This window comes from Vulpes vulpes, chromosome 15 (genome assembly GCF_048418805.1).
Source record: "Vulpes vulpes isolate BD-2025 chromosome 15, VulVul3, whole genome shotgun sequence".
Taxonomy (NCBI): domain Eukaryota; kingdom Metazoa; phylum Chordata; class Mammalia; order Carnivora; family Canidae; genus Vulpes; species Vulpes vulpes.
Genome location: NC_132794.1, coordinates 90,335,178 through 90,358,393, shown reverse-complemented (window position 1 = coordinate 90,358,393; position 23,216 = coordinate 90,335,178). Strand labels below are relative to the sequence as shown.

The 23,216-nt window shown below is 37.7% G+C and overlaps 2 protein-coding genes and 1 long non-coding RNA gene across 9 annotated transcripts in view; 2 read left to right on the top strand and 1 right to left on the bottom strand.

The window, feature by feature from the left end:
• CHUK (component of inhibitor of nuclear factor kappa B kinase complex) overlaps positions 1-2,482 on the top strand; it is a 37,377-nt gene extending 34,895 nt beyond the window's left edge. For all 6 annotated transcript variants that reach the window (XR_003233938.2, XR_011997534.1, XM_025991998.2 and 3 more), the window contains 2 exons: positions 422-521; positions 1,251-2,482. Coding sequence is in view for 4 of the 6 variants with exons in the window: in XM_025991985.2 (XP_025847770.2) it covers positions 422-521; positions 1,251-1,280 (130 nt within the window). In the remaining 2 variants the exon portion in view is untranslated. The remainder of the gene's footprint in view (positions 1-421; positions 522-1,250) is intronic.
• The window catches only part of LOC112914815 (uncharacterized), a 28,599-nt gene extending 23,501 nt beyond the window's left edge, over positions 1-5,098 (bottom strand). The window contains exon 1 of the long non-coding RNA XR_003233939.2: positions 4,968-5,098. This is a non-coding gene — a long non-coding RNA (uncharacterized lncRNA). The remainder of the gene's footprint in view (positions 1-4,967) is intronic.
• The window catches only part of ERLIN1 (ER lipid raft associated 1), a 37,202-nt gene continuing 18,859 nt past the window's right edge, over positions 4,874-23,216 (top strand). Inside the window, exons 1-7 of one of the 2 annotated variants that reach the window (XM_025991971.2) lie at positions 4,874-5,288; positions 5,578-5,701; positions 7,609-7,690; positions 11,546-11,592; positions 13,707-13,768; positions 17,557-17,682; positions 20,140-20,213. In XM_025991971.2, the coding sequence (XP_025847756.1) occupies positions 5,589-5,701; positions 7,609-7,690; positions 11,546-11,592; positions 13,707-13,768; positions 17,557-17,682; positions 20,140-20,213 (504 nt within the window). In that variant the 5' untranslated portion in view covers positions 4,874-5,288; positions 5,578-5,588. Of the gene's footprint in view, positions 5,289-5,577; positions 5,702-7,608; positions 7,691-11,545; positions 11,593-13,706; positions 13,769-15,576; positions 17,445-17,556; positions 17,683-20,139; positions 20,214-23,216 lie in introns of those variants that run through there. The other variant, XM_072739763.1, reaches the window with a different exon arrangement.

The following is a 23,216-nucleotide window of genomic DNA, read 5'->3' as shown; positions in this document are numbered from 1 at the left end:
CACACTGATATTTTTACTACTTATAAGGAAAGGAAAATATTCCAGAAACAAAAAGATTTTTCATCTGTCTGCGCTACAATTTTCTCTCCCACTCCACCCCCCATTAGCATTTTCCAAGGGTGGGGAGGGTAGTTGTATTTAAGTGCTGCTTATATTTCAGAGGAAAATGAGATTGCATTTATAATGGATTTCTTCTCATTCAAGCTGGGCAGAAGCAACAGCTTGCATTAACAAGCAAGACTCTGCCTCTGGGTGGGAGGGATAAGGAAACTGAAGACTATAGGAATCAGCTGCATTGGGGTGCTGGGTTGCAGGGCTGCAGGAGGGGCAGTGATTATCCTGACCCTGAAGACCAGAAGGTAGAGGAAATTTGTATGTCCCTTTGCTGCATTTGAAAAGGCTTTGTTTTTTCATCATACAGGGAGACTATAGTACAAATGATAGAAGAAAATTTGAACTGTCTTGGCCATTTAAGCACTATTATTCATGAAGCAAATGAGGAACAGGGCAGTAGAATGATGGTAAGTTTTATATGGATATGGGTATGTTTTGACTTTCCATGCTAGCCACCTCTGGCATTTGGGATGCATATGGGGAAAAGGAGAACTCAGAAGAAAGAGAAAAGACATTTAAGTTATATCTTTGACCTCAGATCCCGATCTTCTCTTATTCATGGATATACTAGGATTATGTCATTAGTAAATCTTCAGCAGTAGCATTTTGGTCAAATTAAATGAAGGGTGAACTTTTTTTGCAATGTGACCACTGAAATTGAATGGTTTGTACCTTTTTGCTTCAGTAATCAATTTTCTTCAATAAGACGGGGCAGGATTTGTACTGTAACTCAAATATAATAACAGCTGTATGTAAAACGAATAATGTTAATACAGTCAAAACTAATAGAAATATTAAGATTTGGTTACTGTGAATTACTGATTTGTTAAAACTCAGAGAAACCACAAAAAATGTTTATTGAGTTAACTTTACTACAGTTAGTCTCAAGGTCAATTGTTTGTATTTCCTTTCATTAATTATTTACTTCAAATATTTATGAAAACTGAAATATTTTTTTTGAAATATTTTTTTTAATCGGCAGGACAGAAGGTAAAATTTAACTGTAACTTATACTTTGATTTTTCAACTTTTGATTATAAAATGTCCAAACACACAGAAAACTTGCAAAAAGTAACACCCATAAACCTACTGTTATAGTCAACATCTAATTATAATTTTTTCCATGCTGGTTTTAGAATCTTGATTGGAGTTGGTTAACAGAATGACTTGCTACTTATTCAGTGTGCCCAAACTGACGGGAGATTGTTGCTGCACATGCAGGAAATTTGTTTTTCTCTCATGAAAACACTCTTCAGACACCAACAAATGGAAGAAATGGCTATGATCAGAAAAAATGCAAGATTTTACAAGCACGGTATTTTGACTTTGGGAAATTTTAACCCCTAAACAGAATTTTAACCCGTGAACAGAGAATTTTAAACAAGTCAGTGGACTTGTTTAAATATGATAGCTACTTAAGCATATCATGGCAATCCATTTGTCTTCAAACATGATAAAACACTTAACTGACTAAAAACCATCTTTACCACTAAATTTTGGGCATAAAGCCAAAAGTATCATCGATATGCAGAAAACAAAACCTCAACTAATGTATGTGTTGTAAGTAAAAGTTGTTTGCCTGTTTTTGTGGGAGAGATTGGTCTCAAGTAAAACTGTACTTCATGAAGAATAAACTCTACCTCCTTTTGTTGCATTCAGAAATGCTCTTCCTGGCAACATAAGGAGTTGACTTAATTTTAATTTTACTGCACATTTTATAATATCCCTTTCCTATAGAAGGAATTGTGCATCTGTGCCTTTAATAAGTTGATTCTCATCTTGTTAAATGTGCTGTGTGTATATGTATTTAAGATGTACATTTAATAATATCAAGAAGATGCCTGTTAATTTATAATGTGTTTGAAAACTGTTGTTTTTTCATTTGTAAAAATGGGTCATTTGTTTAACGAATTTTTCATGTCTTGTCCTACAAATTTATAAAGATCTGCACTCCCTTATCTGTAATTCCAAAATCAAAACTCTGAAAACAAGGTTTTTCATAAGCTTGGTAACAAAACTCATTTGCTTGAAAATCTAACCTGAACTGACATTGAATCTACTTATCCCATTTAGTGTGAATATTCATTTATTTTGCTGTGGAAATATTAACATATTTGATTATTGGGAGTGGGATGGGGCTGCCACAGACCCTGCTGGGTGTTTATGTAGTATGGTATATGCACTGAATTACCTTTCTAAAATCCAAAAATTTCATAATTCTGAAACATCTTGTCCTAAGGGTTTCAGATAAAGGATTGTGGATCTATCACCTGTTAAATAATTTAGAAGGTATTATGTGTTTTTAAAAAATGTGAAATGCTTTTATATTATAGTTTTCCACTTTGTGTATTAAATGATTTTTAAATTACTTTTAGAATCTTTATTCATTTTAATCAGATTATGATAGGTTTGAATATGGTTTAGGAAAATGTGAAGATTCCATGAAGTGGAACTGAAGCACAGAATATAACATCATAGGCCCTCAGTGTACTTTCCTTAGGAATTAAACAGGACTTACAGTAAAAACAGCATTGGGTAACTTCTTTTAATATAGTCTTTTCTTCTGAGATGTCCTGTCACCACTGTGTCTAAAAACCATGCTCATATCTTGGTCTATAAACTGAGGTCTTAGTCACACCATCCTCATTTTGCTAGTAGTGCCGCTTTACACCGTGGATCTTGGGGCTGTCTTCTAAATTTTTACCCATCTGATACTACTGTTTCTCTAAAAATGGAAATTCTGTCAGCTATTTTGACAGGCAGTCTGTCTCTTGCTTCTCCAGTTCTAGAGAGTTTTAATAAAACATGTATGGGTACCTGCTGCTTGGAAGATGATGAGCTAGGTGGCAAGATCAGAAACAGTTAACTAAAGGCAGTACAAGAAGAATGCTTATCTGGGAATCTGAACATTGCAAGCCATCCAAGCATTGAAATGATTGTTGAAAGAATTTATTTAGATGATTGTGTATTTTCTAAATATCACTGTGGTAACTGATAAAAGAGCTGTTATAGGGTGTGGCTATTTTATGGTGTGGCTGGGGTGATATGGGCAGGTGCTATGAGTCAGAACAGGTTATAGTGAGAGATCACCTAAGACTTATTTCTGATGTGTGAATTGACTATTTTTTTATTGGGGCTCATCTTTTCAGAGTTGAATGGCATTTGTGAATGTCTACATTTCATTCTTTAATTCCAGCAGTATTATGAAAAATGAAGAGAATCCATCTAGAAAACTGGAACAAGTTGTTTTTCCTTCTTTTTGCTTTCTGGAAATTAAAATAGCTAAGTTTTGCTGATATCATTTATCTGGAACAGACAAGGTCCCAGATATTTGTAGGTAATTAAAGTCTTAGGAACAATACAGGTAAGTGCATTTATTGAAGGGAGACGGCAGAGTGGCCTGGGAGGGCTTGCTACTTAAAATCCTATTTAGGACTTCCCATTTTCACAATTACTGCCTTTATAACCTTGTGATGAAGTTTTGGAATATAGGGGAGGTCCGGAGCTGACAACCTAGAAAGAATTGAGAGGTCTGTGGTGCAAAGTGGTGGTTTTATTCAAGCACGGGGACAGGACAGAACCTATGGGCAGGAAGAGCTGCTGCCCCGGGCTAGTGAGGAGTGGCTGATTATATACCTGGGAGTTGGGAAGGGTTTGGGGATAGCATACTCTCTAAGGAGTTTGGAAGCAAGGTTTCCAGGACCTATTGTTGGGAAAAGGTCATTTATTACCGTCTAATAAAACCTTAGGCATGAGACCCTTCAGAAGTGTATCCATGGGCCATGTGCTTGGGGGATGGTTGCCAACATGATTCTTGGGGGGGTTTAGAGATAAAGTTTCTAAAGGAATTTTTACATGTTAAGGTAGACTTACAGGATCTGGGGGGTCGGGCTAAGATTGCCTTTTGCCCTTAGCAAAGTATTAACATCGAGGCGGTTGAGTCTGTTAAGGAATGTCCCTCTGACTGTACCAAGGACTTCTAAGTGTGCTGCCCTGGGCTTGTGCTTTGTCCTCAGCTAGTCCTCTGTTCCCCCATCACTTGGGCCTGCAGTTTCCTAACCACTTGGCTTCTCCGCCTGCAATCTGTCTCCACTCTTAGCCATTCTGCAGACTCACTGGGCATAAAGTACTGTTTTCCCATACTTCCCCGCCCAAAGTTACACAGCCCTGCCATGATAATCTCCCTTGCCCAATTGTCCCACTAGCCTTTCTGGGTTTATAGGATTACTGCCCAACCTACTTTAAATATGCCGCCTTTTATTTCCCTTGCATTCATCCATCTCATTCCCATCTCTACTCTTTAATTTTGTCCTTTTCGTTTTTAGTAATGTATGTATACAATCCATAACAGAAGACTGCGGTTAGGGAAAAATGAAGTTTTTCTGTTCTCTAGTCATGCACCTCCCTCTCCCTGCGGAAAAAAAATGCATGCAAACCTTTCAAAATCTGGGCTTGGCCTAGCCCATCCCATCCTCCTCCCCCCACACACATACATCACACTCTGTGTGCTTAGCGCATTCTGTCCCTATTTGGAATGACCTTCATGAAGCCCTCACTGGATCAGTATTCTGGCACGTTAATCACTACTCAGAAATACACCTGATGACGAAAGATGTGCTCAGACTGAAGATCCTTCTCTTCTGAATTTCCACACTACTTTTCCTGCAACAGGTCTACTGCTCCTGAATTCGCACAGGATCCGTGCCTGAAACACGTGCTTGTCATACGGTTTAAACCACAAAAAGACAAAACAGCCACCACACTGAGAGTGCGGGAGTCGGTTTCTGCACAAGAACTAACTGACCAGTCCCTCATCCCAGGCGCCATCTCCTTTCCTCTACACCCCAGCTTACTCCCGACGGCCGACATCCCTTCTCTTCCAGAGCAGGAAACCAGCATTGCGCAGACAGGGGCGCACGTACCTCCGACGGCGGGAGGCCGCGAGAATTTTGTCCCGCCCGCTCTCCGTCTCTCTAGTGGCGCGACGAGCGCTGCGTCGGCGTGCGTGGCTGCGCAGCCGCAGTGCCGGCCGAGTGGGCGGGGCCGACTGTTGGCGGCGGTTGGCGCGGCCCGGGAGGCGGCTGCACGTGCGGGCGGGGGCGATGCGTCACTGATCCGTGAGGCGCGGCCTTAGGGTCGGCCTCCCTCCGGAGTCTGCGGCTGGCCCCTTCTCAGTTAGTGCCTTCCGCCGAATTTGGGGGCGGGGGGTGGGGGGGGGGAGAGGCTATTGAGAGAGGGGGTGTCAGGACGCTGAGCGAATAGGGGCGGCGCACGGCCCGCTTCGGGCCAAGGGGTTAGCCAGGGGGAAGTAGGCTGGGTGAGGAGAGAAGAATGCGGGACAAGGGGCGCGGGACTCCCCGGCTCGCCCTGCGGAAGGACGCCAGCTCTCCGGAGGGAGGGTGCAAAGTGGAGGGGGTGGGCCTGTCACTCACTGGGCTGGGGATCCTTTCCTGCCTCGTGTAGGAGGAACAAGGATGAATATGACTCAAGCCCGGGTTCTGGTGGCCGCAGCGGTGAGTCTGGTGGTTGTCCTTCTCTACGCCTCCATCCACAAGATCGAGGAAGGACACCTGGCCGTGTACTACAGGTGAGCGGCTTGTGCAGGCTTCTGGGCTTCTCAAGGAGGTGGAAAGTGGGTCTATGAAGTCCTACCCTCTTGCGGTATCGGGGAGCTCTCCAGTCTTAGGAAGCGATTTTCGCCCCAGCCCTGTGGCAGTATGGGGGCCGACACCCTCGAGGTACTGGACGGTTCCGGTGCTCTGTGCATTTTGTGCGGACGTTAGGACTTGTCACAATTACTCCTGGTAGACGGCAAATTCAATTATCTGTTGGGGGAAAACGAAGAAGAAAGAAAGGCAGTGGTCACTGCACCGTGACTGAAGAGGTGGATAAATCATCGTTATATTCCATACAGCTGTACAGGCTTTTAGTTTGTAGAGATGTCATTTAGAAACTCTGGTCCTGTTTGTGGTTGTTCTTAGATTTTTTTTCCTCTGATAGCCCCTAGTTAAGGTTTTTGGCTTAGGAGGCCATGACCATGACAATTGTTCTATCCCTGGACCAGGAGAGCCGTAAATAGGGGATTGAGGGGCTATCCTTCTCCCACCTTACCCTTTCTTTTTAAGTTGAGGGAAGGAATAGTGTGGGATGTGTTGCTCTCTAGGTGAGGCGGAATAGCTTTCCTTCAGCGTAGTTACAACCAGTTCCTTTTGATGTAGACAGGCTACATTTTGGAGAAATTGGAATTATGTATTTGAAAGAGCTTCAACTTTCTGCTTGTTTTCATTATCCCCCCCAAAGCTCGTTTTTCCACTTTAACATCCTGAATCTTAGAAGCGGTCTTCCCTGTTTGAAACTAGTGCTAGTTTCGAATACAGTTTTAGTGATAGGTCTTAGCAATGGAGATCTAGCATAGCAAATGACAGAGTAGTCCATATTCCTATCTAGTTTGGCTTTGTCTTTCTGACAGTTAAAGAAAACATTTCAGTATATGGCTCTCAATTAGGGATGGACCTCAGCTCATCTTTTCTTAGTTATGTGTTGTGAATTCTTTGCAAACCTATTTATGTTTTCAAGATAAGAAACTAAGTTCTATGAATTTACTATTCATTCTGTAAAATAGGACTTCTTTTTTATAGTTGTCCCCCCCAATGCCTCCTTTGTAGAATTTCTAAGATGTACGTTCATATTTCTCACATTGCAAAATTTGCTGAATAAGTCCACACTTATTTTTTTTAAGTCCACACTTATGAACCATTTATTTATAGTCTTATACCCTTACCCTTCATCTTTCCATGCTAAGTTTTGTTTTTGTTTTTAAGATTTTATTTATTCACGAGAGAGGCAAAGACATAGGCAGAGACATAGGCAGAGGGAGAAGCAGGCTCCATGCAGGGGGCCTGATGTGGGACTTGATCCCAGGACCCCAGAATCACACCCTGAGCCAAAGACAGATGCTCAGCCACTGAGCCACCCAGGCGTCCCGGTTTTTGTTATTTTTTATAAAGACTTTATTCCTCTAGTAATTTAATATAGGTAGGTAGAGTAAAAGAGTCTTAAGCCTCAGAAATTTTCTTATTCTCTTAAAGTTTTTGTTATCTTCTTTTTTCAGTCTGGTGACTATATTATGTTTTGATCTGACTCGTGTTATGTACAGTTAAACCACAGCAATTAGAGGCATTAGAGTTTTTTTTCACAATTATTTCTCAGAACCTTAAAGACCAAGGAGAATCCTTTGTACCTGAGAGCAGTGCCAGAGACCCAGAGGTATCGTTGTTGGAGCTTATGAAACAAGATGTAACAGTGGCAGTTTAATTTGATCTTTCCCACCTTTGGCAGATATTTTAGGGGCCAGTAGTTGTTCATCATGAGTAAATCATATTAGTGGGACTTTAGTAGGTCAGTAGCATGACTAAGAATTTATCACACCATTTTAGAGTTGGAAGGGGAATTTCTCTCTTTATAATCTTGTTGAATTGAAACATCTTTTCGCAGGGGAGGAGCTTTACTAAATAGCCCCAGTGGACCAGGCTATCATATCATGTTGCCTTTCATTACTACCTTCAGATCTGTGCAGGTGAGTGATTCCTAGGGAAGCCCCCACACTGGATAGACAGGTGTGACAGGAACAGTTACGTTTGTGGGTGGAGATGGATTTCCTTATTGCTTAAGCAAATGGTGATACTTTAACACAGGAGTTACAAAGTTCAGAGTACAGTTGTCACAGCACAAGTTACAATTTTGAATCCCCTCGCTCTCTTGAAGTATATTAGAAGTATGAGCCAGGCAGCTTGGAAGGATTTAGGACTTCCTAAATTCCACACCTATATAGTGCTGTGCAGCAGGGTTTTTTTGTTCCTGCTGTCAAAATAAAAGCAGGACTTTGAAACACGACTAGAAATACAAACCATTGATTACTTCATTTAGAACGGTGTTTGGTTTCCATAGAGGCCAGCTCCTGGACTACTGTTAACATGGAGGATGTGAATTTTTTATGCACAACCTTTCTGCTGCACATTTTTGCCAGGGACATTAAACACAATTTTGTGTGGAACCCTAGTGAATGTTCTGTTTTGACAGCATTCCAGAATATATGAAATAAGCATCTGTTCACTAAAAACAGTATCTTGCCATGGGAGACACTTAGTAAATATCTTTTGATACAACAAGATGACAAAAAAGGATTAGATCATGAATACTCTTACAAGTGCAGTGTGATCATAAATCTTTGGATTCCAAAGTTTGTGTACTATCTGCTATTAATTTTTCTGGGACTCAGGAAGATTCAGTGTATTTAATCTTATAATTTAAATCTAGGCTTCCTACTAGTGAGAGTTTCATTATGAATACTTAAATCCTCCATATTTCCTTCCAGTTCCCTTTTAGATGGCTTTGGGTAAGAATTGTGTCTGTTGAAATGAAATGTAGTGTTCTTTCCCTAGTCAGACTGATTTCCATATTGTTTTCCTATGTTTATTTTTTTCATTCTTGCCTTGGTTCATGTTGTCACCTCTTTTCTCACTATCTCTCCCTTCATTACTGCTCTCCTATCTCAATCTTGCCAGCCTTTTGAAGTTTCATTGCAAATCCGTCTTCTAATCTATAGCTCGTAAAGTCTGTATAGTAAATTTTGGTTCTTGGTCACATTTCCTTTAATAATGTTGTTTGTATTCTCTAAGTTTCTTTGTATGTTTTCTTCCCAGAAAGTCTCCAAACTTCCCAAAGCAGGAGTTGTAAGAAATTTATATTTCTGACCTTTCTTGCTTGTGGTGAAAGTTTTTTAATTGAGCTAACTTCTTAGGAAGCCATATGGTGTAGTGAACATGAGGCCAGGAACCTGGAGACTTAGGTTTTGGCTCTGCCACTAATTGGTTATATGACTTTGCAGAAATGATTTAACCATTAAAGACTTCAGTTACTCCTCCTTTAAAGGGTTTTAGTTACATGAATTTACCAACAGCCCAAACAGTGATGATGTTATCGGTGGCATCCTCAGATGTTTTAAAAATCTTGTTCAAAGCCAGCCAAATATGTTTCTGTCTTTTTGGAGCTTATTATTTTGAATCCTACTGATGCAGAGACATATCAAAGAGATACAGTCAATAAACATTAAAACAGATTTAGAGGTTAACTACATATGACAGTTTTATGGTGTATATGTACATAAATAGTAGTAAATTGTTATAATTACACAAAAATAGTAAAAAGATTTTAGTGTAAACTAATATACTTTGCATCTACAAAATATTAAAGGCTAGAGCCAGGGGGCTGAATAGGAATGTTCTTTATAAATGACGCAATAACATTCTAGGAAAGAAATACATTAATAAAACTCTTTTAAGAAATTGTTCTTGTAAGAATGAGACATAAATTTATTTTTAGGAATTTTTGGAACACATGAGAAGACAGCCTATATAAACAAATGGCTTAACAAACTTGGCATTTGAAAGGAATATATTACTAGCATCTTGAGAAATGTGAGATCTTGCATATGATACTAAAAATAAAAAAAACCTATGCTTAGAGAAATATGAAAACTTTCACCCTTTATAGCATATATAACATAACCAAAGACTTTTAAAATAAATGTTCCTCATGGGAAGATAATTTTGGGGATGATCTAAAAGAATTCAGTACTTGAATATAGAATATTAAGTAGAGGATTTAGCATTTCAACTCTTTCCTAGTTCTTGGCTAGGTGATATCCTCTAGGTTAAAGAGGGATGTATATTAAAAGCTGATGTGGGATATGGAAATTGAATTTGGTTGATGTTTGGAAGGAAATAAATTGAACTCATCTCTTCATCAACTTCCCTCACTCTGCCCAGAACCTGTGGCTTGTATTTACTATTCCCCTAATCTCTCAATCCTAGAGTTATAATCTTTTCCCTCTCGGGATGTTATGTGCAGATGCTTACTACATCCTTCCTGTTATGTCTCCTGAATTGACAGCTTTCAATTTCCATGGCCTTTACTAAATTAATTAATACTTTAGCTCCCTAGATGGTTTTCTTAACTCCAGACAAGATGGATGAGTATCACATGTAAGTACATCACATATAAGTACAGGAATTAAAGGAAAAAAAAATTTTGAAAGGTCCATTTTGTGGCTATGTGTAAAATGGCCTATGGAGAGCATAAGCCCCCAGTGGACATCAGAGCCCTCTGTCTAATATCACATTCTCTTATCAAAATTCGCACTCCTCTATATTGCCTCTTTTGCTCCAGGCAAGCCAGCTTGCTTCCTATCATCTCCTATGCACGCAGTTTGTTTTCAACTTTGTATATTTGATAAGATAGCTCCTTTTTTTTTTTTTTTAAGTTTATAAAGTTTTACTAAACATTTCAAACAGCTGTGTAACAAACACACCAGAAATAAAAGCTCTAGAATAGTCCAGATGTTCTACAAGTGTGGCCTCATGGGCCCATTTCCTAGATGGACGGTCTCCAGTTCTGTCCTCTGCCTGGACTTCCTCCCTTCCCACTCAGGCAAGAGAAAGATGGATGATTTAGACTGGAAGGACAGCCATGTTGGTCCCCAGTAGGTAGGGGCCAGGAGAAAGTCTCATTTGCCAGCACCTGTTAACCAAAGCACAGAAAAAGCAAAAAGCAAGTGACAGTCACAAAGTCTTCCTATATATTCTTCATAACATATAGTCTATATTCATGAGACTAAAGGAACACCTGGCATGAGAAGCTATTAAATCTAAGATGTGTCTCTGCTTCATCTTTCTCATTTTTCTCCTCTAGACTTGGCTTATAAATACTTTACCAGAGAGAGCTTTCCAAACTATTATTTCACTCTTTATCATTTAAGTTAAACAATTCAGTTTATGCTCTGTTAATTTTATACTTGTTATAGATTGCTTTATGAGAATTGTATCTCCTGTGTTGGATTGTGAGCTTTTTAGAAACAAGGACCATGTTTCCTTTTTGTTTATATTCCATAAAGTAATATTTGCTGTCCCCTTAAATAAGGTTTGGTGTGTCCAGAATATGCAGTGGAATTAAAGTTTAGAGCACTAGTCCTAATGATAGTATCCTTGTGTAAGCCATGCAGTTTCCAATCCCAGGCCAGCTCTAGGCAAATAAGAGACTTAGAGAATGAACATTGAAACTTTCAGATTGAACATTGAAACTTTCCAAGTGCATGCCTATATACTTCTTTCCCTTTCTTAATTTCTTTCTTTTCTTTTTTCTTTTCCCAATGCATCTTGATTGGAACATTAGTTATAAAATATTTTGTCTTGTTTTTTCATGTCTACTAGGATATGAAAAGAAATTACTCTGATAGCTAATCTTTGGGGACTAAAATTGTAAGGGAGCTCTTCTGTAACTTATCTCTTAGCAGTTCTCTGGAGGTTTTCCTCTGGGACCAAAGTTCTTTGACTATGTGTGTCCTGAGTATTCATGAAATATTTTTTCCCCCCAGACAACACTACAAACCGATGAAGTTAAAAACGTGCCTTGTGGAACAAGGTAAGCTTTCCCTTCGCTTATCAACCTGCCTTTAGTTTAGATGGAATTTTCGTTCATAAACTGTTTATTTAAACGTCTTTCAGATAGACATGATAGTAACCCATGTCTCCTGAGTTTTCCATCTTAGAAGACTGTGTATTAGGAAAAAAGTAGTTTTGGAGCTTGGCAGACCTTAGCTTCATGTTATCAGTACTGCCACATCTGCTTTATTGACTTTTTTTTTTTTTTTGGATAGACTTTATATTTTAGGGCACTTACAGGTTCATAGCTAAGAAAAGGACAGAGGAAAAAAAAAAAAAGGACAGAGAGTTCCCATATAATCCTTGTCCTCATACATGCCTGTATTGACTTTGTTAAGCTTAGTTTCCTTGTTTGTAAAAATCAGATAATAAGACCTATCTTGCAGAGTTTGTTTTTTTTTTTTAAGATTTTATTTATTTATTCATGAGAGACACACAGAGAGAGGCAGAGACATAGGCAGAGGGAGAAGCAGATTCCCTGTGGGGAGCCCAAAGCAGGACTCGATCCCAGGACCCTGGTATCATACCCTGAACCAAAGGCAGACACTAACCATTGAGCGATCCAGGTGTCCTTATCTTGCAGAGTTATTGTGAGGATTAGGATTAGTGTATGTAAAGTGCCTAACTCAACACTTAACTCAGAGTAGGAACTCAGTAACAAATTGAATGAAATCTGACCTTGTCATCTCTAGTACTAAATGCCATCTAACAAAGATTTTTTTTTTTAAAAGATTTTATTTATTTACTTAGAGAGCAAGCGAGCCAGGGGAAGGAGCAGAGGGAGAGAGAATCTCAGACAAGACTCCACGTTGAGCGCAGAGCCTGACACAGGTCTCAATCTCATGACCTGAGCTAAAACCAAGAGTCAGATGCTTAACCTACTAAGCCTCCCCGGCGCCCCCTGAATGCCATCTAATTAGAGGTTCTGGTTCATTAGGTCTGGAATTAGGTTCAATAATTTGCATTTCTAGGAGAAGTTTCTAGGTGATGCTCTTGCTGCGGGTATGTGGACCTTACTTTGAAAGTCTCTGCCCTAAAGAGTTTTAGGGGGAGAACAGCAGGCAAAACCCAAATTATTTCTAGAGTATAATCAGTATATTGAATTGTATCAAAACAAGAATGTAACAATCAAGGTTTTTTTTTTTTTTTTTTTTTTAATGTTCTATTTTGAATGACTAAAATATCAGTATTACAAACCTGTAAAAGAGACATGACCAGCTATGGAAGGACAGAAATGCTTGTAAAAAGGGAGAATTTCCCTTTTTTAAGTTTACATATTTGATACTAAGTTCTTCGTAGGTCTTTCTGTAACACTCTTGTGGATTCCCTTTAGAGAGGACTCAAAATTGGCAACTTCTGAAATTTTATTTTCACACTTCCCTTATTCTCTCAGATTTTTTTTCTTTGAACAGGTGTTACTCTTTTTTTAATCAGGAAAAAATGTCCTAAGTTGTTAGGAAGACTTAGTTGTTTGGTTTCAAAATCTCTAACTTCATGAGGCTCACGTGTGCATTAGGGTCTGTTCTGATAGGCCAAGAAGTATAGGAAGCCATTAATTAACAAGACGTATCTTTCTGAAGTGTCAATTTTACTTAAGAATTTGGAGGAAAATTCTTTTTTTCATATTAGAATAAATACAGATTAAAAAGTAGATTGTAACTCTTTATGATTATAAAATAAGGCAGAAAACCAAAAAAGTGTCAGCCCATGGATGACCTTCATACCTCTTGGGAAACTGTTTTCCTTATTCTTTGATGGAAAAGTTTGAGAAGTGCACTGCTTTAGCTGTTGGCTTCAGTTCATAAGGGCAAAGTGCTAAGTAGCCCTAGGTTATAGGTTTAGTCTTCACGTGAGCAGTTTGATTATGGCAATTACAGAGGTGAGCCTTAGTTGGGAGAAGAGCCAAATTAAGTGTGTGGAGGGGACATTTGAGTGATGATTGAGTGGTGGTTAGTAGTCATTTTAATCAACAAGTAGTTGTATGTCTTTAGATTTTCCTCCCAAATTTCTAACATGTGGGATATGTTTGACGATGTGGAAATCTGGGATTGTAATTTTACTTGGCTCACACTTTTTCCATTTCTTTGTTTTTAGTGGTGGGGTCATGATCTATATTGACCGAATAGAAGTGGTTAATATGTTGGCCCCTTGTGCAGGTATGGTACCCGTATATTTCTGTTTTTTTGTTTTTTTTGTTTTTTTTTTTAAGTAGGCTCTATGCCCAGAGTGGAGCCCAATACGGGGCTTGAACTCATGACCCTGAGATCAAGGCCTGAGCTGAGATCAAGAGTCAGATGCTTAACCAATTAAGCCAGAATAACTATTCTGTTGTTTTTATAGTTATAATTAGAATATTTAGAGAAATAAAAGCAAAGATGAACTAGTGGGACTTCATCAAGATAAAGAGCTTCTGGACAGCAAAAGAAACAAATCAAAAGAACTAAAAGACAGCCTACAGAATGGGAGAAGATATTTGCAAATGACATATCTGATATAAAGGGTTATTATCCAAAATCTATAAGGAACTTACCAAACCCAACTCCCAAAAAACAAATAATCCATTTAAGAAATGGACAGGAGATATGAATAGATAACTTTTCCAAAGAAGTCATCCAGATGGCTAACAGATAGATGAAAAGATACTCAATGTCATTCATCACCAGGAAAATACAAATCAAAACCAAGATGAGGTAACACCTCACCTTACACATGTCAGAATGGCTAAAATTAACAACACAAGAAACAACAGGTGTTGGCAGGGAGTGAACTGTTGGAGCCACGTTGGTGGGCATGTGAACTGTTGGGGCCACTCTGAAGAACAGTTTGGAGGTTCTTCAAAAAATTAAAAATAGAGCTACCTTGTGACCCAGCAATTGCACTACTAGGTATTTACTCAAAGGATACAAAATAGAGATTCAAAGGGGTACATGCACCCCAATGTTTATAGCGTATTAACAACAGCCAAACTATGGAGAGAGCCCAAATGTCCATTGACTGATGAATAAAGAAGAGATGGTATATATATATGTATATATATATATATATATACATATATATATATCCTAGAATATCACTCAGCCATCCGAAAAGATGAAATCTTGCCATTTGCAACAATGTGGATAGAGCTCTAGAGTGTCTTATGCTAGATGAGATAAGTCAGTCAGAGAAAGACAAATACTATATAATCTCACTGAGATGTGGAATTTAAGACAAAACAGATGAACATAGGGGAAGTGGGAAAAGAATAAAAGGAGAGGAAACAAGCCATAAGAGACTCTAAATAGTAGAGAACAAACTGAGAGGGTTGACGGAGGGAGGTGGGTGGGGAATGGGCTAGGTGGGTGATGGGTATTAGGGAAGACACTTGTGATGAACACTGGATATTATATGTAAGTGATGAATCACTGAATTCTACTCCAGAAACCAATATTGCATTGTACATTCATGGACTAAAATTTAAAAAAAAAAAAAAAAAAAAAAGAGTTGGATGCTTAACTGTGACTGAGCCATCCAGGAGCCCCTATTCTGTTGTTTTTATAATTACGATTAGAATATAACTGAAGAAATTCCTTAAGGAATTAAAAGGTACTTTTAAAGTTTTATGACCTTACTTATTTCTGATATATATGAAAAAATGATAACTGAAGTCTTTTACATTTCTGGGGAATGGTGGCAGGAATAGATCACAAGTCCTGAACAGAGTTGACTTTCTGCAACTGTATATATTATTCTTCTCTCACCAATAGTTTTTCTTTTCTTTTTTACTTAAACAATAGAGTTTTTCTAAAAGCACGACAATCATTGATTAATTCTGGAGTTTGTAGAAAGTAGTGTTTTATCCAGTCAGGATGAGAGAGAATTTCCTTGCATGCTAAAAAATCTAACTGATTAATTCCTGGGCCACATTGATTGATGACAGTAGAAAACTTTTTTTCTAGTTGAGATTTACTATAACTTGCAAAGTGATCTGAAAATTCTGTGTGGGGGAAACATTTCTTTGGTAAAAGATGAAAACCCACAGAGATGGAGTGGTTCAAATAAAAAAAAAATTAGAAGTTCTAAAGAAATATTTGCCTTTTTTTGTTTTTTTTCCCAACTTTTTTTATTGTAGTAAAATACTCATAACTTAAAATTTACTACCTTTAACTATTTATAAGTGTAAGATTCAGTGGTACTAATTACATTCACAGGGGTGCCTAGCTGGCTCAGTTGGTAGAACATGTGACTCTTGATCCAGAGGTTGTAAATTCGAGCCCCATATTAGGGGTAGAAATTACTTAAAATCTTAAAAAAATTTCACATTGTTTTGTAACCATTACCACCATTCATCTCCATAACTTTTTTTATCCTGCAAAAGTGAAACTATACCCATTAAACATTAATTCCCCACTTCCCTCTCTCCCCAGCCCATAGCAGCTACCATTCCATTTTCTGTCTGATTTTGTCTACTCTTATGTACTTTATGTAAGTGGAATCGTAATATTTGTCTTTTTGTGACTGGCTTATGTCACTTAGCATAATGTCCTCAAGGTTCATCCATGTTGTAGCATGTGTCAGAATTTCCTTTTTTCTAAGGCTGAGTAATATTCCATTGTGTGTTTACACACACACACACACACACACACACACACACACACACCACATTTTGTTTGGCCATTTATTCATTGGTGGAAACTTGGATTGCTTCCACGTTTTAGCTATTGTGAATAATGCTATTAACACAGGTGTAGTTGAGTCTATTTAAGACCCTTCATTCATTTGAAAGAGCTGCCATTTTATCCTGCTTATTAAAATTGGCATGTTTAATATATATAAGATACTGTGTTTGGCAGAAACAATTTAAAAAGGCAGTTAAAAACTTCCCTAGGGAGTTTTTTATTTTCCTTCAGAGGATGTGATACCAACCTTAAAAAAAAATATTTGTAATGGAATATAGGTTCATACTTAATGTCATGGCACTGGTACAGGCTCAAAATGCAAAAGGATTTCAAAATAGAGAGCAAGCTGTATTACTCTCAAGTCGATTTGGATTATATTTTTCCATTATTATTTTGTCCTTTTCTCATCTACTTTCCCTGCTTACACAGTGGAATGGATTATGATTAGAAAAATAGACAAAGGGCAGATATTACTGGTTCAAAACTGTTGGATCACCAATTTATTTGGAAATGACCAAGTGAGTTAGCAAGTATTTATTGATAGCCTATTATTTGTGATCTGAAATCCAGTTACATAGGAAATCCTCCATGGGAAAGCCAGTAGAACAAGTACTTGAGTCTGAAGGAGGAAAGAAACATGTTTTAATAGTTAGAGCACAGACTCTGTTGTGGCCTAGTATGTGCCCTTAGGAACATTCCTGAAATGCTCTGTTTCTCTTTCCTCTTATGCATAATTAGGAATTTTTTTGTGAAAATTAAGTGGTAATATATGTAAATTGCCTGATATAAAGCCTGTCTTAGTAAATGTTCATTTCTTTTCCTTCTAGCTTGATGTCTATTTTACAGCCTTTAAAAACTACCTATTTGAAAATGGTCTTTGGCAGCTACTTCCTTCTTTTATTTCCAGTATTCTTCAATTAATTCAGGCTCTCTTTACCTCCTTGCTAAACTTTTGCTTTGCAGTGATTGCCTTACACTTTCCCTGCCTCACAATTCATCTTAACACTGCTGCCACAGTACAAATGCAATTGTATCATGCCCTTGTTTGAACATTTTGACATCCTTTTTATCTCCAAGATAGTATATACTCTCCTTAGTGTGGAATTCGAAATTTGCCCGCTAGAATTGCAAATGCAGTAATATTTGGAAAATTGAGCACAAGGAACACATCAAGGTTTGTGAACTGTGTTTCACTTTTCCGCTACTTTGTTGTCACTTTTCCTCATTCAAAACTTTTACCATATGTACATTTTACAAAAAAAAATGTATTTTTACTTCTTCTTCAGTGTTTGATATCGTGAGGAACTACACTGCAGATTATGACAAGACCTTAATCTTCAATAAAATCCACCATGAGCTAAACCAGTTCTGTAGTGCCCACACACTTCAAGAAGTTTACATTGAATTATTTGGTGAGTGCCTTACTCATTTTTTTTTTAAAGATTATTTATTTATTTATTCATGATAGAGAGAGAGGGGGAGAGAGGCAGAGACACAGGCAGAGGGAGAAGCAGGCTCCACACAGGGAACCCAATGTGGGACTCGATCCTGGGTCTCCAGGATCACACCCTGGGCTGAATGCGGCGCTAAACCGCTGAGCCACCAGGGATGCCCATCTTACTCGTTTTAAATTAAATATGTGAATAACCAATTAGAAATCTTAGTTAACTCTATAGATGCTACAATATTATTAAACATTATGCTGTTTGAGCATTTCTTCTGAATTTATAATAAAGCATTTGTCTTTAAAATAGTCTTAAGTTTAAATTTTTTATGATTAAACAAATACTCAAAAGATATTCTAAGAATGATAATTTTCTGAAATCTGTTATGTGTTACTTAATAGAGATTGGAAAAGATTATTTACAGGCTATATTCTGTTTTTGCTGTGATAACTTAGTGAAAATTAACTTTGTTGCTATTTTCATAGGTAATTTGGGGAAATTTAGAAGTCTTTCTTGGGAGTTTCACACTCCCATATTTGATGATTTGCTAGGAAGACTGACAGGGCTCAGTGTATGTTCTACTCACAGCTAAGGTACAAAGGATACAAAGTAAAATCTGGAGGAATCCAGGCACAAGTTTCCAAGAGTTTTCTCCCAGTGGAGTCATACAGGATACACTTACTTTTGTATAAAGTGTGACAGTACATGTGAAATGTGATCTGCTAGGGACAGTCATTAGACTTGCTGCCCAGATTTTTTTTTTTAGGGGCCAGGGGAGAAGTAGAGCAATAGAGAATCTCTAGCAGGCTCCATGCCCAACACAGAGCCTGACACAGAACTTGATCTTACAGCCCTGAGATCATGACCTGAGCCAAAATAAAGAGCTGGACACTTAACCACCTGAACCACCCAGATGCCCACTGCCCAGAACTTTTATTGAAGGCATCCTCAGCCTATAGCACATACCAAAATTCCACACTCAGAAGGAAGGCACATGTTCAGCATAAACCACGTTGTTTGTATAAACAGTGTAGGCAGAGTGAGTCATTCTTACCAGTTCTGGGAATGGTGGGAATCCTTTCCAAATCCATGTCCAGGTGACAGCCAAAGGCCAATTTGCTAACAGGCCCTTCTAAGGATTACAGCTTTAGGCCTGCTGTGTTAACTCTTAGCTGCATAAGTTACTTTTTCATTTGTGATAGTGAATGCTATGACCCATGATTGGATTGTTGCTATTGGTTGCTCACTTCTCCCTCCTGGAATTCTTAGTGAATTGCTTAGAGGTAGGCATGGGGTGAATTATTTTAGAGATCTACGAATTGATTACTCATTGATGATTAACAACTACTAGTTGTATGAAAACACTGTTGTTATTTGTCACATCACCAGTCATTTTAATAAGGGTGAAAGTACTATTGAGGTGGATAGAAAATTCATGAGTTAAAAGGCCAAGTGAAATGACAGCTTTATTGTCCATTCTTGTGTACCTTCCTGTGAGCCTCTCCTCTCCCCTCTCTTTTTAAGAGAGAGTGAGAATATGTGTGAGTAAGAGGTAGGAGGAGCAGAGAGGGGTGGGTGGGGGGGGGGGGGGGGGTGGGGAGGGGGAGTAGAGAGAGAGAGAGAATGAATCCCAAGCAGGCTCCATGTTCAGGGCTGAGCCTGACATAGGGCCTATCTCAACCCTGAGATCATGACCTGAGTTAAAATCAACAGTCACTCAACCAACTGAGCCACTGAGGTGCCTCTCCACCTTTAAGTTCAATACACTAGGCAGAGATCCATGGAAATGAAATTTAGTCATTTGGAAATTTGGGTTAAAGACTGACTGAAGGGGCAGCTGGGTATCTCAGTTGGTTAAGTGGCCGACTCTTGATCTCGGCTCAGGTCATGATCTCAGGGTCCTGGGATTAAGCTTTGTATTGGATTCCATACTCAGTAGGGAGTCTGCTTGTGGATTCTCTCTTCCCCCCTTTGTGTGCATGCATGTGCACGCTCTCTCTCTTTCTCAAATAAATAAATCTTAAAAAAAAAAAAAAAAGACTCAAAATGGGAATTGGGTTTTTATGAGAATCAGGACACATATTCAGTAACCACACTGAATTAAGTTATTAATCTCCATTTATTGGATAAACACCTGTTTGTCGTCTTTCTTCCTTAATTTCTTTGACAGTTCTTCATACTTTCTCCCATACAAAAGGAAAACTAAATATATATTTTTAAGTGTATATGTAATAATTTATATATTTGAAATATATAATTAGGGTTCTTTTTTTTCATAAAAATGTGGAAGTGGTTTAAGCTCTATAAAAGAATACTGACATGGAAATTTTAGGTCTAATAATGATTGGGGGTTTTCAATATTAATACAATGGAAAAAATTTTTCTGAGTATCATGAGAGCTATTGTTCTTGGCCTCAAAAACAGATCAAATAGATGAAAACCTGAAGCAAGCTCTCCAGAAAGATTTAAACGTCATGGCTCCAGGCCTCACCATACAGGTAAGCCCTTTTCCTAGGGAAATTCTCTAGGGGAAAAAAAAAATCCTCCAGGAATTTTGAGAACTTTGAATTTAATTGTTCTTTCATTGGACATTGTTTATTCAGCAATTATTTAATTGAAGTGCTATGGGATTTTATAGAATGGCTTTCTCAGTTTGACTTTAGGTCTCTGCCAAAACAAAATACTCTTGGAGCTTGCCCTGGGTGGCATTTTTTTCTGATAAAGCTGATAAGTTGAGGCTCTTACAAGGAAATGAAATCCATGCACTGCTAATTGTGAGGCATTATAAAGATACAGTAATGGTTGTAAATTAGCATAAGAGTAAGGCCTTAGTCTTATAAGATTATAAACAGGATTATAAACAGGAACAATAATTCTAGCAAAATAGATGTTACATATTATTAATTGACAGATGAACTTATTAGATGATTATTGCTGTAAGACTTTAGAGTTCAAGAACATTTCAAGAGAGTCTGCCTGAAAACAACTATAATTGAGTTGGGATTTTAGGTGGGTCTGGAAGAATTAGCAGGATTTATATGGGGGAAGGAGTAAGGAATATATTTCAAGTGGGTGGAATGGCCTGAATAAAAAGTAAGGTAGCAGACGGATTTGATGGTAGTGGTGATGATGGGGCAGCAGCAGAAGCAGCATTGGAAGATAGAATAGTAAGAGGTTGTATGCTGGCTTTTTTGGGGTCAGTGTTTTTTCAGATTGGGTTGAAATCCATGAGTGATTCTAAAATCAATTTAAGTGGATCATGACAGCATTTTAAATAAAATTGAGTAAGAAAGAAAATTAGAGCACATGGCATGTACTAAGTTCAAATATCATTTTATGAAACTTTTGTTTTCTGTGTGTGGTTTAGATGTTTATATTGGGTATTACTATAAAATGCATGTCTTAGAGTGGTCATGGTTAATAACATTTAAAAGCTGTGGCGCCGTAGGTCTGGATTACCTGAGAAGTGGTAATATGGCTTCTCTAGTGTCCTTTCTTAGAGTTTCTAGGAGATCAATTAAGATAACAAATGTTTCTCAGCTAAAGAGAAAACTTGGTTTGGTGTCATGTGTCTCAAGTGTTGCACTGTTGAGAGTGTGCATTCACTGTGAGCGACCACGTGTGATCTCATAAATAAGATTGAAAAGTTGGTGAGGGTTTTCCCTGACCTCATTCATGTCATGGCATTATTTCTGACTGGTGCCTGAGGGGGAGTCACCAAAGTTAAAGGGTCATTTGAAAAGTCCAGAGCTAACTTCATAAAGTCCTTCTGGTTGTTCATACAGTGTGGCTAGAGTTGCTTTTCAATTGTAAAGGTAATAAATGTGAATGTCATAGATTCTTAGATTCTGCTCAGTTTGTTACTTGGGAGATGTAGCTCATTGTTAACAGCTGCCTAGAATTCTTTGCCTTTTATTACATAATCATTTCTGTTTCCAGTTTTTTGCTATTAATAAACAATAGGTTAGTGAATATTCTTGGCAAATCTTTTATTACAACTTAATCTTGGAAAAAACCTGCACAAATCTATATTTGTGTCAGCAGTATATGTGAAAACTTGTTTCTCCATAAACCTCACCAGCATTTGAAGCAGTCAGACATGCTGATATTTGCTATATGGAATGATGTTATATCTCTCTTCGATTTGCATTTCTTTAGTTATTAATGAGGTTGAACATCATCTGATTTTTTTTTTTTTTTGGCCATTTTGTACTTTTGTCAACTGCCTATTTATATCCTTTGCTTACTTTTGTGTTGTTTTACTTTTTCTTACAGATTGTAGTAGTATTTTGTATATTCTGAATATTTTTATACACATATGTGTTCTATATGTTGTAAAAAAAATTAGGTATTGGGCAAAAGATGAATAACAAAATGAAATTCGCCAGTAATTTTACATGCAGAGATAAGAGTTTATTGTATATTTCTAGACTCTTATTAATCTAGAGGAACATATATTTATTCATGGGTATAAATAATGTTAAACCAAAGTGAAATTGTACCATGGCTGCTTTTTTTTTTTTTTTAACTGACAGTATATATAAGCATCTTTTCAAGTCAAAAGTAGAGATTCACTGCATCATTGTTTTTATTGGTTATTAACCCATGGCTTCCTCCAGTCTTCACTGTTACACACATGCTGCAGTGACAAGCTTATACATACATCTTTTTAAATCCTTCCCTTAAGTTCGTAAATATGGGGATCCCTGGGTGGCTTGGCAGTTTAGCACCTGCCTTCCGCCCAGGGTGTAATCCTGGAGTCCTGGGATCAGGTCCCGCATCGGGCTCCCTGCATGGAGCTTGCTTCTCCCTCTGCCTGTGTCTCTCCCTCTCTCTCTCTCTCTCTCTCTCTCTCTCTCTCTCTCTCTCTGTGTCCCTCATGAATAAATAAATAAGATCTTTTAAAAAAAAATTCTTAAATTTATGATTGATGAGTCAAAGCGTATGCCCCATTTGGAAACTTTTTTAATACATATTGCCAAATGGACTTTCAGGAAAATTTTAGCATCTTACATTCTCTCATCAGCATTGTTGGTGAGCTATAGTTTCTTACACATTTTATTGTGTGATTGTACCCAGATAATTAACAGATGCATGCTGACTTTCTTAATCTTTTTAGAGAAGTTAATTTGGTATTTTAATTATTGAGATTGAATGCCTTAGGATATTTAATGACCGTTTGTATTTCATTTTTGAATTGTTGTGTTTGCTCATTTTTAATTTCTCTTTTTCTCATCTAAATAAGCTATTTTTAAAATAAATAAGCTGTTTTTAACATGTTAATTATTACAGCTTTCAAATGCATGGAAACATTTTCTCCTAGTTTTTTTCTTTTCCATTTAATGTCTTTTTCCCTCTGCAATTCTGAAGTTTTATTTTTTCTTTATTTTTTCTTTATTTTTTCTTTTTTTAATTCTGAAGCTTTAAACTTAGGTAGTAATTTTAGTATCTTTGGGGTGTTTTGCAGTGTTGATATGCCTTAAGCCACTTTCACCCCTTTA